The following is an 18366-nucleotide window of genomic DNA, read 5'->3' as shown; positions in this document are numbered from 1 at the left end:
AGAATGTCTAAAATAACAAAACATAAAATGGCTTGAAAGGGCATAATAATTATGTACCAACCTTATATTATGAATAATAATATGTCATCATCAATATTTCCTTCATAGTGTAGTTCTGTTGCTTTTTATACAAAAAAGAAAAAGAAAATGCAGAAAGACCTTCTATAAATATTTCTGTAGGATAAAACCTAAGATTAGTGTAAAACAATGTAAAAACTCCCAGCTCTTTTGTATCTCAAAAATCTGCCCTTTTTCGCATAAACAATTTTAATATTGCATCATAACTTTTAAAAGAGCTAACTTAAAAATGACGGCCATCGAATATATACAGAAAAGCAAACATAAAATTGTATCTTTGAAAGGGAAAAAAAAAATCGCATCTGCTTTCCACAATTTTCCACATCTATACTGGTTTCCAAAATACACATATCGTTCACAAAAATAAGTTTTATGCTGAAAGTGAGCTATAAAAGTCAAGTATACGTATTTCAAGACAAACACATACGCAAAAGCACTTGTACTATAAATGCATGTACATCACTATCTGCAATTGCTCCAGGCCTCTCCGGCTGCAAGAGCAAAAACGAGCACGTCAATCACAGGCCTTAAAAAAAAAAAAAAAAAATGTCATTCTAATCTCAGCCATAATAATCTGTTCTTTTTATGACTTTTATAAATCAGTGAAGCTTTTCAAAGGAAGTTGTGCTCCTAATCAGTATAATCTTTAAGCCTGAAAGGGTGCGTGTGAGTAAATAGCAACTACTTTGAGAGATCAGGAAATTAACTTCTGAGGAAAATATTATTTAGGAATAGTGATGCAGACAGGTTTGTGGTGAACATTTAGGAATCAGCAGCAAGCGATTACACTGACGTCTTGGCTTTTCACTTAGAAAAAACAGGCTCTGGCTGCTCTCCTATGACAATGATCAAAACACAGTGTAACTGCTTCCAAGCTAAATGAGGCTGGAAGTAAAACTTGCCATGTACCAATGTGGGCACAGAAGAGCTATTAGCAACAAGATTCCACAGTAAAACGACATTGATTGAGTAATGAAGAAGCTCTAGCAGAAGACTAACACTGATGAAATGGTGTGACCGATTGTGCACAGAGCTTTTTTTTTTTTTTTTTTTTTGAGACAGTGATCTTTCTATCTCGCTACTGATTCCTCGGCAGCAGACTGTAGTGATGATTTACCGCCAGGTAATCAAATCCAAGGCACCACAAACAGTTTTATATGGAGGGAAAAATATACGATGGTTTCATGTTTTCAGTGCTAATGGGTTCGTTACTTTACCGCCCCATCAAATTCACATCTTAGACCAGCATGAGACATGACATTTACCTCCTGGAATCTCAACGTTTCACATCACCTCTTAAAGCGTTTTACACTTGTCCCTTCAGGCATAGTTTACTTCTTATAGTATCAGTTTGTCTCTGATATATATATATATATATATATATATATATATATATATATATATATATATATATATGAGGTTAGGACTTCTAAAGTTTAGTAAACAATTACACACATTCTATATAATCAAGAAATGCGTTTCACTTTATATGTACATCTAGACTTTTGACAAGATAATATTCTGCCTGTAATAACTTCAATCAGCAAATGCTTACAAATGTGTCTACAAATTACCATTGTTATACAAAATAAAGCTACATTTAAACTTATAAAGTATGAACTGCTCTTTGATCACACTCAGATGTGACCACTAAGTATGTAAAGTAATTGCTTATAAAACAGACGTAAACTACAGTATAGTCTTTCCATCTTGTAAGTAATATTTTATGTCCTTCTCCCATGATAAATTCTTTACAATAAACTACATTCCTCAAATACTTCCAAGATATCCTATGATCAAGCATAGCCAAACCGTGTCTTGTCAGTTCTAGACGTTTTGAACGCTTTTCAATATAACATACAATGTCCTTTTCTTACTTTTCAACCACGTTACCTCCATTTCATCTAGACTGGCAATTATTTCCAAAAAATCACTGCTCTGATGGGACTAAATCCAGCACCTGCCAATGCTATTGGTAATTTGGAATAAGCAAAGCTTTTATACAGCCATGATGTATAAATCTTTAGAAGAGATGAAATATGATTTTTTTTTTTTTTGTGATATCACTACTGTCCCTAAAGCCTGTGTATCAAAAAACTGTCATATAAATTCAAAAGGAGTTCTTACACCATTATAGAACTTGACAGATATCAGATAAGTATGCATACACCAGAGCTGATCTGACTGATTTTAGCACATAATCTTAGTACTTTTAGATCCACTAATAAATGCTATTAATACACCATAAACGTGGCACTTCGGCTATTTGAAGACAAAACCAATGTAGGATTGCATAGATATACAAAGGTCAGGATCCTGCCTTTAGCAGGCCTTAAACATCATGACATCTTAAATGTAACAGTACCCACATTCGCAACGATACATGGAGGTTCTAATACTGATTCTATCCTGAACAGAATAAAGGACCTGTAGCATTCACACCTGGAATACTGTGACTCTACATGTGCTACTGCTCAGTAACATGACTAAGACTTGTGTATGTTGCATTTCACTGTTGTCAAAAAAACAAAAACAAAACAAAACCTACAAAATGTTAACTCTGGAACTTCCTGACTGCTGAATGCTGTAGTGTTTGGTTAAGTTATCTTGCATGCCGTGATATATATATATATATATATATATATATATATATATATATATATATATATATATATATATATATATAACATGGGCATCAAAAGTAGGAACTTTGCTAAGTTTCTTACACAACAATTCTATCCTACAGTAGTTTCTAATGGCAAGAGGTGGGGTTAAACAATATGTGCATACAAATCCCAGTTTAGTTGAATCAATTGCACGACGATATAAAAACAAATAAATATGCAAATAAAAGCCAGGGATGATTAGTATGATATCCCCTGTTAATTCACAGTTAAATTGGTGTGCTGCTGACCCAAAGAACATTGCAAGGCATACTCAGCCCTGTGTGACTGAACTAATATAATACCTTTACCACTCAGCACATCCACATAGTTCACTTGACAGGGAAAATGACGGCAGTCTGTAAACACGCAGTCAGAGAGCACAAGGTTAAGGTCACCCATTGTGCCCAGTATCAATACTGGCAGTGACGCCTTTCTAAAACATATTTTCCATCATCAATTATACACATATATCAAATAAATGTGTTTTATACTTTTGATACATAAGGCCATAATTGCATTAGCGATATTTACAAGAACATTTTGGCACATTTCACTTTTTCTTGGAGCTCTTCGTGGATAGGGCACAGGGGAAGATGGGCAGTGGGCACAGACCTGCAGGTCTTTATTGCACGCGGCGGCAGTAGTAGCCCAGGACTTTGCACTTCTCACACAGATGCTGCGGGTGCTCCTTGCTCTGGTCAGAAACATCCAGGCCATCAGGCTTCTCCAGAGGACGCTGGGAAAAGAGAATACACCGCCATTCATTGTCAAAGTTGAGTTCAAATTGGTTACCATAAATCGTTCTTCACCTCAATACCCGACTAGGGCTGTGGCTGCTTTAAAAATGGTGATGAGGCCTTGAAGACCAGTATTATGGAAAATCATGTGAGTTCAGCTTTCAAACCACAGTCTGGATCCGTCAGACAGGGTGTGTCGAACATCATAAAACCGGTATTGGAGATTATATTCTGATCACTTAAACAATTTCAGTGGTATCGGAAATCATTTCAGGATTCCATTTCTCTTGTACATTTACTCTTGTTTTACAAAGTTTCACGCCAGCATGACAGTTGACAAGGTGAATACTATTCTTGGAAATTATGCAAACGACCCTGAGAATATGTGTGGGAGCCAGCAGGTTTTGGCTGTTGATCACTAACAATACCTCCACAATCATTTGTTTTCCCACTCATTGCTGCTGCTGAATCTTTTCATGACCCTGTTATTCTTTCCAGTGTGTCTCAGCTGTATTTTATAAATGATGGAAAATCAGGCTAACACGGGTCATTGGGAGGAGGCAATGTAGAATTACACTAGAGTGTTTATTCAAGAGTGAAGAGCTTTGTGAATGATAATATTAGGGAATATCGGACACCGCTCTGGATTAAGCATTTGGCTTATGTGCCTAATAACTAGAATGAATTACCTTCAAACAGGAGAAGAGCACAGTTAAGCAGCAAACTTTGAGACTGCAGAATTACACCTCTGCTTCTAGTCTGCTCATACAAGATGTCAGTCGCACTCCCAGAGCAAGGAATTAAATTGGAGACTGATGGAAGCACTTCCGAATGCTGTTTAAATTAATCTCTGGTAGAGTTTTCTTACTGGACTTTTATGTGGGCATTATTGAGACACTTTCATGTAATCACCCAATAGAAACTATTGAGAAAGATAGATGCTACATTGTGGTACAGCAACATCTCTTCAGCATGAAAAAATAAACATACGCATGAGCACACACATATTTGATGTTATTGCTTAAGTTTTACAGGAACAAGAGTTGGCTGCCTACCCATAACCATAGAGACATAGTGTCTAGCCTTGGATCTTCTCTCTCAGTCCACCTTGGCTGTAAGACCTCCTCCCCGAGTTCAGGAAACGACCACATTGTTTGAGGACATCGTGTGAATGAAAATGAATTTCAACATGGCAGACTGTACTAGCCAGCTTACAGAGCTAAAGCAAGTGAGCAGATACGGAATAAAATACATACTGTGTAGTTCTGATATGGTTTGGTAATGCATTTTAAAGTACAACATATTGACTCATTCAACTTCAGTTGTGGTGGATCTGGAGCACTGGGAATGAAGTGAGAATACACCCTGGATGGGATGAGAGTGCATCACAAGGTACCATATACACACACTTTCACACACGTTAACATCTGTGGCAATTTAGTGTGGCTAATGTTTTTGCGTGCTGGGAGGAAACCCAAAGGAAACCCACATGAACATGATGAGACCGTGCACACAAACTCCACGTACACAGTAACCTGAGCTCAGGATTGAACTGGGTGACCGTGGATCTGTGAGGTTTTAAGCCTACCCACTGCAACACCATTGTGGTCAGTACAACACATTTATATATTTAGTTACAGAATACCAACATGGGTGGCCAATGAATTAGCTCTAGCTACTTTTTGTTACTAGTTTTTTTAAGCTACTGTTTTTGTTACTTTTTGTTTGTTGATGGTTATACCTGGGCCAACTGGTTATATCTACATGTATATTCTTGATTGTGATTTAATTAAACAATACATTTCTGCTGTATCTGTTCGTTCCATTATTAAAATAGTTAGCTATGTTAGACTGAGAAATTGGCAAAATGTCTGATTGCTATATTTTATTTTTTAAACACCTCAGTTATAAATAGGCCTACTCGTTATAATAATATAAACTGCAAGACATGAGGTGTCAGCCCAGGATGCTTTTGCAAAATATACTGCACAAATGACACTTAATTTACAATTCAACCTCAGCCAGTATGATGGTGACAATTGTAACGACAGCGTCTCTTCTCTAGAAGCTCAGATGCGTACAGGAGACGTAAGCCTCTTAGATGAGATCTGCTCCCAAACCCTTGTCACAGAGACTGCATATTGTACACCTCAAACGTGGAATGGGGGCAAATATGTTAAGTGGCGATGATTAAAAGGCAAAGAATTTGCCTGCAAGAGAAAAGTTAACCACAACAGACTCAATGAAAAGAGCATGCGTTTCCCACAAGTCTCCTGAGACTGGTTAGTTTCTCATTATATAAAAAACCTTATCTGAGGACATTGTCTATAATTAATGCTTCTATATTTACCCTTTAATGTAATCCATACTTTCTAGTAATTGGGACTAAATGTACAATAACAAGCACCGCTAAAGCAGGGTTTTTGTTTTGTGCCATCTTTTTAGCCATTAAATGCAAGTAATAATCTGTAGTGGGAATAAGGGCTTTGGTGGGGAGGGAGTGGGGGGAGTGGGGGTACAGGAAGAGGAGGGGTGTTAATGAGAATGCCTGGGTTCAATCTCAAGTTTCAAGGTAACCCAAGGAGCCCCATCCACCACAGAAATTCCACCACACAGTGCACTGTGTGTGTACATTATGCAGGTATGCTTATCATTCAGCATTGCACTCACATGCACACATGGCAATGTGATATGCTTGCACATTATATCCTCTGGCATGTATGTGAAGTGTACTGGAAAATGGAGTGAAAGTGGTGTTGCACCTGTTTGTGAGGGTACACGTTGATATGACACTTGATACACTCCTGTCCCATATTGGCCCAGGAGTTTCCACTCATCCACTTCCTTTTGCATTTGGGACATTTGTACTCTCCAAAACATCTCTTCTTTCCTTGATAAGGTGTCAGTCCTTCACCTTTGGGCCGAGCCTGAAACAGAATAGCAGAATATTCAGTTAGATAAGTCTCTTCCTTTTTTCTGAGCAAAGCTGAAAGTTTGTATAAGCCTGGACTAAGGTTCACTGGAAGAACTTGTCACCTGATTTATCACCAGACCTCACTGTGTAATTCAAATGCAAGAAAGTATCAAATTCAGACAAATAGTTTTACAGCAAAATTGTCCAGCTAATGAAAGGCTATAGACACAGTGTTCTGTGGCTAATAAGCTGTTTATTAGCCAAGGCTTTGATGGTATTATAAATATTTGTTTAATGCTCCAAAGGGATTTTAAATGCAAAAAAACCCCAAACGTATTTACAAACAGACTTGGGCATGGTTTTAGCTGAGTGAGTTAATGCTGGCATTGATATCGAGGCCACAACTGCAAGAAGGAAAACTCAGATTTTCCCTTGTGTGTCACAAACAAGAGTTTTAAATCACCGTGATGGGAGATCATGAAATGCCAACATCCAAAACAAACAAATTTAGAAAATGCCACAAGTCAGTTTATTTCCTTTTAACAGGACGGAACACAGTATGCATTAAATTTACGGCAGAGTAATATTACAGTCATGTACCCTGCCAAGCAAAAACTCCCCTACTGTCACCAGTTCATCACTGGTAAACCAAAGCCATTATAATGCAAACCAGAAATGCATGCAATACAAGCTACAGCAATAACTTCAACTGCAGAATCCAACCACTCCTCAATTTTGTGCACACTAAATGCAGAATCCCAAAGAATTTTGAATTATTTAAGCACAGATAAGACTTCACGGAATATAATGTGACTTCCATGTGTGTTCTGTTCATTCAGTCCAGCATGTGCATATAATTATGGCTCCTTTTCAAATAATTTGTCTTTAAAGGAGAGATACAGAGAATGATGAAACAGACAGAAAATAAGCCAATCAGTCATTGGCTGAAAATATTCCCCGCCCTGAGCTCTAAGCACGGCTTTTCAACCAGGTAATAAAAGGAGTCTTCTGAGGCCCTGGTCTGTCCATGTGAAACTTATCATATCATATTAGTTCCTGTCTCTGGGTGATGGGTTTCTCTGCCTGAAGCTGATTTCAGACTGTAGCGAGGATGAGAGATGGTGGATATGTTGCATTGGTCCCAGATGAGTTATGTGAGGTGAAATCATTAGCATCTGCTACAGTGTGCAAAGAGCCAGCATCATGCGTCACAACAGGCTCGCTGCATGCGACAGGCCTTCCTCCCCAACCTTAAACAATATGACTCAACCACTGTCAACAAACAATCTCCCATCTTAGCAGCAGCTGGAAACCATGAGTTTTGTGGCTACATTTCTAAACTTCACAAATGGACTGACGCAAGGCTGATCAAGCATCACTGTAGGACTGGTGTGGGTGGGGAGCTCTAGGACAGGGGAAAAATAATAAAACCCCTAACATAACTGACCTCAGTCCCACTGATTCATACTTTCCATTGTTGTGATTTATTAAGCATTAGGTGGAACTCCAGCTAAATGGAATGAACATACTAAAAACACTGCTCTATGCCCTTTAAGCGGCATAATGTCTTATGTTAGGACGTTGTGTACAATATGACCTGGTGCAAAGTCTTGTGCCAGTCGTTTGTAGTTCATCAGCAATACATCAACCTTGGCCAATATTCTACATGTTCTGAATTAAATGAAATCATTCTGAATCAAATACAGTACATGATCGATGTTCTTGTGAGACAGATCTGATAAGCATTCCTAGACAATTCAGAACTTTATCTACTCATGCAAAAAGGCTCTGTCTTTGCAGCAGAACTGCTTTGCGTCATGGACTGAGCCCATGCTAGTGATATTTTGTTTAAAAAAAGCTTGATCTATTTTGATTTGTGTTTTAATAGATTTCAGATATATTAAAGGCTAGAGACAGTTGTGATCTGAATTTGAATATGAATTTGTGATTTTAGATACACTGTATGGCCAAAGGTCTGTAGACATCTGACCATCACACCTAAATGTGCTTGTTAAACATCCCATTCCAGGTTTATTCTCCGCGTTAATGTTTGGTTGTGGGGATTTGCTCAGTCAGCCACAAGAGCATTAGTGAGGCTGGGCGCTGATGACGGGCGAGGACATCTGGGGTGCAGTCGGCTTTCCAGTTCATCCCAAAGGTGTTTGTTGGGGTTAAGGTCAGGGCTCTGTGCAGGTCACTTGAGTTCTTCCACTCCAACCTGAGCAAACCATGTCTTCATCCATCCATCCATCCATCCATCTTCTATACCGCTTATCCTTTTCTTCAGGGTCACGGGACCATGTCTTCATGAACCTCACATTGTGCACAGGGGCAGTGTCATGCTGGAACATGTTTGGGACTCTTAGTTCCAGTGAAGGGATACTGCAATACTACAGCATACAAAGATATCCTGTATGATTGTGTGCTTCAGAATTGTGGCATGAGGTTTGAGAAGCCCCACGTATGGGTGTGATGGTCAAGTGTCCACAACCCTTTGGCCATATAGTGTATTTCATTAATACAACCCCAATTCCGAAAAAGTTGGGGCAGTATGGAAAATGCTAATAAAAACAAAGAGGAGTGATTTGTAAAATGTACACTGACTTGTATTTAAACAAAAAACGTATAAAGACAAGGTATTTGATGTTTTACCTAATCAACTGCATAGTTTTATTTTGAAATTGATGCATGCAACACGTTCCCAAAAATTCGGACGGGGGCAATTTAGGACTGATAATGATGTGACAAGTTGAAATAAGAAAGTGATGTGAAACAGGTGAGGCAATCATCTAATCCTAGTATATAAGGAGCCTCCAAAAAAGGCCTAGTCCTTCAAGAGCAAGGATGGGTCAAGGCTCGCCAGTCTGCCAACAGATACGTCAGCGAATACTCCAACACTTTGAGAACAACATACCTCAAAGTCAAATCGGTAGGATTTTGGGCGTTTCACCTTCTACAGTGCACAATATAATTAAAAGGTTCAAGGAATCCGGTCAAATCTCGGAGACCCAAAGGGCAAGACTGAAAACCACTTCTGGATGTGCGTGACCTCCGATCCCTCAGACGTCACTGTCTTAAAAACCGTCATGAGACTGTAATGAATATGTTGCCATGGGCTCAGGAATACTTTGGTAAACCTTTGTCAGTCAACACCATTCGCCGCTGCATCCACAGATGCAAGTTAAGGCTTTACTATGCAAAGCAGAAGATATACATCAACACTGTCCCTGACTTCTCTGGGCTCGGTCTCATCTGAGATGGACAGTAGCACAGTGGAATCGTGCTTTGTGGTCAGACGAGTCAACATTTCAAATAGTTCTTGGACAAAACAGCCGTCGTGTTGTCCGGGCCAAGGAGGAAAAGGACCATCCCAGCTTCAGGTCCAAAAGCCAGCGTCTGTCATGGTATGGGGATGTGTCAGTGCTCGTGGCATGGGTAACTTTCACATCTGTGAGGGCACCATTAATGCAGAAATATCTGTACACATTTTGGAGCAACATATGCTGCCATCCAGAGTAGGCCAACGCCAAACCACATTCTGCCCGGATTACAAGCGCATGGTTGTGTAAGCAGAGAGTGCGGGTGCTAGCACCAGAACATGTGGCGCATTATGAAGTTCAAAATAAGGCAATGAAGGCCCGGTACAGTTCCGCTTGCTAAACTTAACCAGCTGCTGTCTTCAGAGCCCAAATGCTTAATAAGTGTTATTAAAAGAAAAGGTGATGTTACACAGTGGTAAACAGTCGACTGTCCCAACTTTTTTGGAGTGTGTTGCAGTCATCAGATTTGAAATGAGTGTATATTTTCAAAATACATGAAAATTCAATTAAATAATAAATTGTATGAGGGTATTTGGATAACAAATAAAAAGAGCTTGGATCTTACTCTACATCTGGTTTGTCTAAATGTCTCTTTTACAAGAAGTAAAAAAAAAAGAAAATAGCAAAGAAGAGAAACAGAAACCCCACAAGCTTTAATGGTCCATAACACAATGTTCATTGGTTTATAATTATCTGCACAGTATTGTTCCAAAATCATACCAAGTGCCTGTATTTGAAGGCAACATTTTATAATGAATACACCAATAAACAGCTCAGTCTAAATTAAAGATTGTTGCCAAGGCCTTTGCATTTTGGTTGCATGTTTACACAGTTGAACTCAGTGAACTGCTCTAAAAGCAGCACCACTTTACCACTTTACTCTGAAGCTCGGCCCTAAGACTACTGGTCAAAGTAGAAGGATGTTTAAAGACATTCAGACTGTTTCTGTGCTGCATGCTTAAAAAAAAAAAAAAGGAGTACACTGGACCACAAAAAGCTACTTTTATTACCACAAGCACAGGGCCACCTCAGCACAGAGATGTTGCAAGCACTTTGTCTATCTGTGGTGGAATCAGCATGCTCTAGCTTCCTTCAAGGAAAATTCATGAGTTCTGCATTGATGGCTGCTTGGGACATTAGAGGCATGTGTCCAGTGACTCTAAGTTGTTCTTGAGGTAAAGTAGGGAACTGAAATTGAGCAGTGTCTCCCCCTTCCTCAGCCCTCCAGCTGTGTCCCCTAAGGAGGATGGAGGAGGCTGAGATCGAGCAGCAGAGCCAACCTCCCTGTAACAGGACAAATACCACAGCACGGCGGTCATCGCTCGCAGCTGGAGAGGGCCCTCCAAGCAAGCCCTACATGACTGAAGGGAGGAGGAAATCAGAAACAGATGGGTCCCACACTGGTATAACACAAGAAAAAACTCAAACCCCCTCATAAAACCACTGATCTGCTTTGAATTAGGCCTTTAAGTTAGCAAACAATGACCCAAGGAAAGTGCTAACCTGAAATATTCGCTATGACCGCAGTTGATTAGGCGTATTATCATTGGAAAAGATCTGCCATATGATTGATAAATATGTGGCTTCCATGCCAGAGGAACATTAGGAGCACTACATAACATGACAGCAAAAGAAAAAAACAGAAAACACTTTCCTATTATAATCATTTAATACAAGATGGATAAAAATAAAGCACCTTTTGCTTGATATATGTACAAACTGTAGTGCAGCAGGCTTACACATACGTTTCAAATGACAGTTAATCTGTCGTATGAGCCATCCTTGATTAAAAAAACCCCAAAACCTAATACCAAATTATCACAATTCATCATCTTCATGTTCCTCCACTTCTATGAATGCTAGTCGTTCTATGCATCTTCACTAGCGAGGTTGGTCATGTCTTGTCTTTTTTTGTTTTGTTTAATGAATTAATGCTAATCCTCTTGGGGAATGTTGTGGTTCCGAGCCCTGAGATTATATTTCATGTGCAAACATGTTTTGCTCATTTAAACAAATATTGAAAGAAATCCAGATAACCTGCAGATTAAACATTTTTACTACCCTAAAAATGAATGTCACGTCTAATTCAGAAACGTACTGCTGTTTACAAGAAGTTTACAACATCTTTCACCCTTCCCTTCTGTGTCATATGTTAATGTCTTCTAGAAGACATGATTTACTTGAAGCATGTACTGGAAGCCCGACTGTGCCATTTAAGCGCATTCTTGCTGGAAATAGTAGAAGACCACTTTTCTGGCTTCGTCTGAGCACTTTGTTTTTGTTAGGAAACACATGCCATCTTTTTGAGACACAGGTTGGAGAAAAGCCTATACAAATCGGAGGACTGCGTTTGGCTTTCGGTTGCACAATAGATGTGGTGAATTTGGAAGTGACCAACAGATATACTCTTTGACTAATCACACAAACCACGCTTGGTAACAGCAAACAATAGCTTGGAGTTCTTCAGCATGGGCTGAACATTCACATGAAAATAATTAGGCTTGTAAAATGGAAACAAACTTTGGTGTACAATTACAACTTTCGCACAAATCTATGATGTATTCTTGGAAATAGCTCATGATTGATGCTTTATTTACAAAAAAACAAACAAACTTTTAACTGCAAGCTGAACGCCCATTGTGAGGCATATTAAACGTGTATACTGTTTTAAATAAGCTTCTAACAGTAGGAATACAATTGAAAAGTGTGTAGTATTAATGTGTCAGTAGCTGATCTCCTGTTTATAAAGGGAGCATGTGCATTTGTACATGTAAACATGGTGGGAGTACCAGTGCGTGCTCAGGAACACAGCTCCATTAGCATCACAATGCAAAGAGCGGATCAAGCGATGCTCTGTCTGCGCTAGATAGAGAGATTCAGCCAAGGCCAAGACTTAGTGTGCAGATGGCCTTCCCTGGAGACACACACAGGAGTGACAGTGTCACCCTCATCAGCTGCGTGTGTGTGTGTGATTTCCGGCAAGCTCTGCAAAAGGCCTGAGCATTCCAGTCAGGTGCGTGCTGGTGTTACTTATTAATTCCCACAAGGGAGTTTAAATGAAGCCAGTGTTTCCTTCGGTCTTCCCGGGTTCTGTTCTTGCGGGTGCAGCTGTCTCCTTTTCTGCCTGAGAGCGAGAGACTGCATCACCGAGACTGACGAGGAGGAACAGGTGTGCTGTTAAATGATAAATCTGCACGCACACAATGCCTCAGTGTTAGTGAAATCTGCCCTCCTGAACCCGAGATCTCTGACATACTGAGAGAGACCACGAATGATCAAGCAAGGCCTCTCCGGAGAGGCAGGTTAAGTTGGCACTAACACAGTCTTACCAGCTGACCTGGGATCAGCACTGCAGCTTCGCTATTCACGGCATTAGGATAGATGATTCTGGAGCTGGATCCAAAGTAAGACAGGAAAAGGAAACACTGAAATTAGAGTGTGATAATTAGCTTGCAAAATCTAACCTGACATTAAGTCAACATTTGAATAAATCTAACTAAATACACTCTTAATGTGCAACAAATTCAGTGAGAAAATGTAAACAAAAAAAATCTATTTGCTTCTATTTGCTAATTACATTTGTTTAACATACAAGCTAATTATTTGAAATCACAAATGAACCTTTTTCCTTTTTACTGTAATTATTATTATTATTATTTTTGCTTGCAGTGGACATTTTGTGTTTTTGCTTTCTGTTTATCTACTTGTCTATGTTAGTTTACAATTACTTCAGAGAAGAATATTATAGTAAATCTAAGTCTATACTGTATGTCTGTTCCACTGTACTGTAAAACTGTACTGTTTTTTTCTGGGAGTATAGCCTGGATTAAACAAAGTAAAGAATAAAACATGGTATTATACACTCACTCCCTATTTATCTCTGATGTTTAAGGTCAGATAACAATCTGCAACAATGTTGAATCTCAACCAGAGGAAATTGTTTTTTTTGTTTGTTTGTTTGTTTGTTTTTTTGCTTGCACTGTAAGACTTAAGAATAATATGCCCAGTTCCTAACATTTTGCATCCTGGGATTTTCTCATTCCAAGAGGTCACTTAATAATTAAATACAGCCCAACTGTTGGACCCTGCACTCATTTCTAGGTTATTACAAAGTTGTGCCATGTTTCCAAGTATTCCAGATAGCGCTGGACAGCTTCCTGGTTACTGGCGCAGGCCCTGAGAGTTTGGCTGCTCCCTTTGCCAGCATATGGAAACCATCAGCGTAAACAATGGAGGCCTCGGAGCCTGAGCCCCTGCACCGGATCCCACGAGACTCCACTGCACATAACACTGGAACAGCAAACCCACCAGATACAACATGCTCAATTACCCCACAGAGAAGAGCAAGAGCAACCAAAAAAAAACACATACAACTTCAACTTCTCCTAATCTGTGTTTGACTTGGCTGAGATACTGTCGAGATAGATTTACAGATATGCAAAAGCACCAAGATCGGTTTTGGTCTCTTTGAACGGCTCAGTCACCTATCTTATATTTACTTAAACAATTAGCTGCAGAGTGTTCGATTAGTCATCGATGGTCAAGCATGTGTTCATCAGATAAACAGCTTAGGGCATGAGTCGTGTTCCCTTGAATATTATTTTCTGCTCCATTTCCTTTAAATGGCAGTTATAATTCAAATCCAAAAAATTAAATTTGGAACATATTTTCTTTTTCTCCAAAACAATAGTCATAAACTCTGGTATGATACTTCTGAAAGTACAACATCCTGTGCGACTCTGCTTATTTGCTTCACCACGTCAAGACTGCTGTCAGTGGGAGTTTGCACTTAGTGCATTCCAGACTAATATAGCATGTGTGCATGCACAGTAACGGGCACAGAAAAAGAGGGCACACAGGCCAAGTGCTTTCAGGGTAACTAACACAGATGAATGAGAAGCTCTCTTTAAGCCAAATCAAGCCATAGATAATTCACCTGTTTATTTATGCTGGTTTATTTATACACTGTGTGTCAAGCATCCTTGGCCTCCATTCAAATATGAGCGATGGCCACATTTTACTTGACACACAAATACATACTGTATGTGCTCTAGTTTTACAAAGACCAGCTATGCATGAGTGCATATTAGTGTCCGTTGCCAGAAGCACTTTCTGACGCATTAATGCTGAGATAATCGTGCTTATCTTGCTAAATATAAACATTAGCATTCAGTTAACACTGCATTAAGACTTCACACTCTTTTCAAAAATAGCAGGGTATAAAATATATGGTGTCTCAAAAGTACATACATAGGGGAAATGAACACTTTTTAGCAAAAAGGCTTCCAGCATTTTGTATACTTAGTTTATATATATACACACAGTACTGTGCAGAAGTTTTAGGCACATGTAAAGAAATGCTGTAGACAAAGATGCCTTCAAAATAATGAAAGTAAATGTTTCTAGATTTTAAAAAACTAACGTAAAGAGCAGTAAACAAAATGAAATGAAACGAAGACAATATGAAACAAAGTCAATATGTGGTGTGACAAAAAATAAAAAATAGTATTCTCCGAAACAATTTGTGCAGTTTTTTAAGGAAATGAGCTGTAAGTTTTATTGAGCATCTTGCAGAACCAGTCACGGTTCTTCTGGAGACTTTGACTGTCGCACTTGCTTCTTATTTTTTGCAGCAAAATCCAGCAGCTTTCATTGTGTTTGTTGTGTGAAAAGTGTCTCTTACATAATATACTGCTTTCTTTACTGACATACAAACATTTTTCTGTAACATTTACTTTTGTGCTGGAAAACTAATGCTTGGGAATCTAAAATGTTTTTTTGTACTGGCTCGATAATGTAGAAGTCATAAAATAAAAATAAAAACTATAACAAAGTTTGTACTAAAAAAAAATAGGGTGCCTAAAACTTTTGCACAGTACTGTACATTCTTATATTATATTTTATATACATATTCAAAAGAAATTCGTATTGAAATAATTCTCGTGGATGGATCGGGAAGCTGTCACAAGGCAGCGATTGACTTTAACAGGAAACATGGCAAGCACATCACACACAACACTGCTGCCAAACTTATTAACAAATTTAAAAAGACTGGAAGTGTTCCGAGAAGTGGGCACCCACAAACATCCACTGACGAAGACACAACCGACATGGTGCTGGCAAACATAGTAACATAGTCCCCTATGTATGGAGACTTTTGGAACACCCTGTATACAATGCTGTGAAAAAGTATTTGTATCCTGTTTTCTTCTGGTTTTGTGTGTATCTCATACTAAATAGTTTTAGATCTTCAAACGAAATACAACATAAAACAAAGGCAACCTGAGTAAGCACACAATATATATATTTTTTTAATTGATAAAAAAATTTTTTCCAACACCTATCACCCATGCAAAAAACTAACCGCCCCCTTAAACTTAAAATCTGGTTGTGCCACCTTTAGCAGCAGTAACGGCAACCAAACACTCCCGATAACTGGAGATCAGTTTTCACTTTCTTCTAGGACTAGGATTTACTCTTATACTTTGGATCATTGTCTTGCTGCATAATTCATTTCCGCTTGAGTTTCAACTTACGGACTGAAGGCTGGACATTCTCCTTTAGGATTTTCTGGTAGAGAGCAGAATTCATGTTTCCCTCAATTATTGCAAGTTACCCAGGCCCTGAAGCAGCAAAGCAACCCCACACCAAAACACTTCCACCACCATGCTTGACCGTAGGCATGATGATCTTTTTGTGGAATTCGGTGCTTGGTCTACGCCAGATGTAACAGGACCCCAGTCCTCCAAACAGTTCCACTTTCAACTCATTGGTCCACAAAACATTCTCCCGAAAAGGTTTGAGGATCATCAAGATGTGTTTTGGCAAAATTCAGATGAGCCTTAATGTTCTTCTGGGTTAGCAGTGGTTTTCACCTCGCCACTCTTCCATGGAAGCTATTTTTGCCCAGTGTCTTTCTGATAGTGGACATGAACACTGACCTTTATTGATGCAAGAGAGGCCTGTAGGTCATTTGAAGTTGTCCTTGGCACTTTTGTGATTTGCTGTAGGAGTCGTTGCTGTGCTCTTGGAGAAATTGTGGAAGCTCGGCTACTTCTGAGAAGGTTCACTACTGTGCTGAAATTTTCCATTTGGAGATTATGGCTCTCACTGTGGTTCTTTGGAGTCCCAGAGCCTTTTAAATAGCTTTGTAATCCTTCCCAGACTGATTTTCAGTCACCTTCTTCCTCATAATTTCTGGAATTTATTAAAGTTCTATTTAAGTGTTGATTTGATTGAACAGGGTTTGCAGTAATCAGGCCTGGCTGTGTCTAGTCCAGCTGAACCCCATTATGAATGCAGTTTCATAGATTTGGAGAATTAGTAACTATGGGGGCATATACATTTTCACACAGGCCCAGTTGGTATTGGATAAGCATTATCATTTAAAAACTATATTTTGTTTTTTCAGGTTGCCTTTGTTTTATCTTAGATTTGGTTTTAATTTCTAAAACAATTTAGTATGAGATAGACACAAAAACAGAAGAAATCAAAATACTTTTTCACAGCACTGTAGAGGTTTTGTTTATTTTGGTTCATATACTAAAACTGCCAAAAGGAACAGAAATAATGTGAAACATTGCTAACAAGAATAGAAATAATAATCCAACAAGAACCGCAACTCTGTATTCTCTCAATACCCGTGAGAGTGCTTTAAAACACAATGAACTCAAACCTCAATAAGCATGCAGTGGACACTAAATAACATAACACACAATAAATCAGCTCATGGAAACCAACAGGGTTCTAATTTAGATGCTGTAAAATTACATTCATTTACAGTAACAAATGGAGAAGTTATTATAATACCACAAAATTTGCTCAATCCCTCCCAGGACAAGGAGCAGGGAATTAACAAGTGACCAGTCCAAGTTATATATATATAGTGGTATTAAATAAATTGAATATATTAAACATATTAAATGGTCAAGATACCTAATAAAAAACAAAACAAAAAAACAGGTCATAGGATGAAAGTGTCTCCGGAAGGAACTAGGGACTTTAATACCCAGCACCTCTGCAGCACAGTCACATGACCACCCACACCTGACTCTCATGACGGTTAATGAGCACCTGTGTGTATTTAAGTCACGGTTTGTACAGCACTCTGTCTGGCTTTATTTGTCCCATGTTGTCACGTTATGCTTTCCCATGTCCTAAGTATTGGTTTATGCTTTGTTTTCCCTGTTCACATAGTGACTTTAGTGTCTTTTGTGTTTTGTTTGCACTCTTACTAAACTTTGAATCTGCACGTGCCTCTGCCTCCGTCTCCACATTCGTGACAGAAAGAAAAATTATAATGAAAAAAATTTCTCTCCAAATATCAGATTCTTCCTGTACTGTACAAAAGCATTCATTTCCCATAATCTTACACTGCAACATGTGACACACCATTAATGTCTAGTGGAAGAAACAAGGAATGTGACCTTGATGCCAGATCCACAAACCACACACATCCGCATTTATCGCTGGAGTCCTATTCCTAGTGACCAGCAAATAGATGGCAAACCACTGATATTTTCCAGAAGCCTTACCAAATATATATTGGTCTGTAAACACTTTGCTAATACACAGTCGCTTTGAAACACCTATCAGACATTATGTATTATAACACAGCTCTCAAATCTGTTAGGTCACAAAGTGAATAATAC

General features: G+C 38.8%; 1 protein-coding gene across 1 annotated transcript in view; it reads right to left on the bottom strand.

Moving 5' to 3' along the window:
• Positions 1-2900: 2900 nt before the first annotated feature.
• Positions 2901-18366, bottom strand: part of LOC128605643 (zinc finger CCHC domain-containing protein 24) — a 37949-nt gene continuing 22483 nt past the window's right edge. Inside the window, exons 4-5 of the mRNA XM_053621285.1 lie at positions 6244-6408; positions 2901-3480 (exon numbers count right to left, since the gene is read on the bottom strand). Coding sequence (XP_053477260.1) covers positions 3367-3480; positions 6244-6408 — 279 coding nt within the window. The 3' untranslated portion in view covers positions 2901-3366. The remainder of the gene's footprint in view (positions 3481-6243; positions 6409-18366) is intronic.

Source organism: Ictalurus furcatus, chromosome 3, assembly GCF_023375685.1.
Source record: "Ictalurus furcatus strain D&B chromosome 3, Billie_1.0, whole genome shotgun sequence".
In the NCBI taxonomy this organism is placed as follows: domain Eukaryota; kingdom Metazoa; phylum Chordata; class Actinopteri; order Siluriformes; family Ictaluridae; genus Ictalurus; species Ictalurus furcatus.
This window is presented reverse-complemented; position numbering and strand designations above follow the sequence as displayed.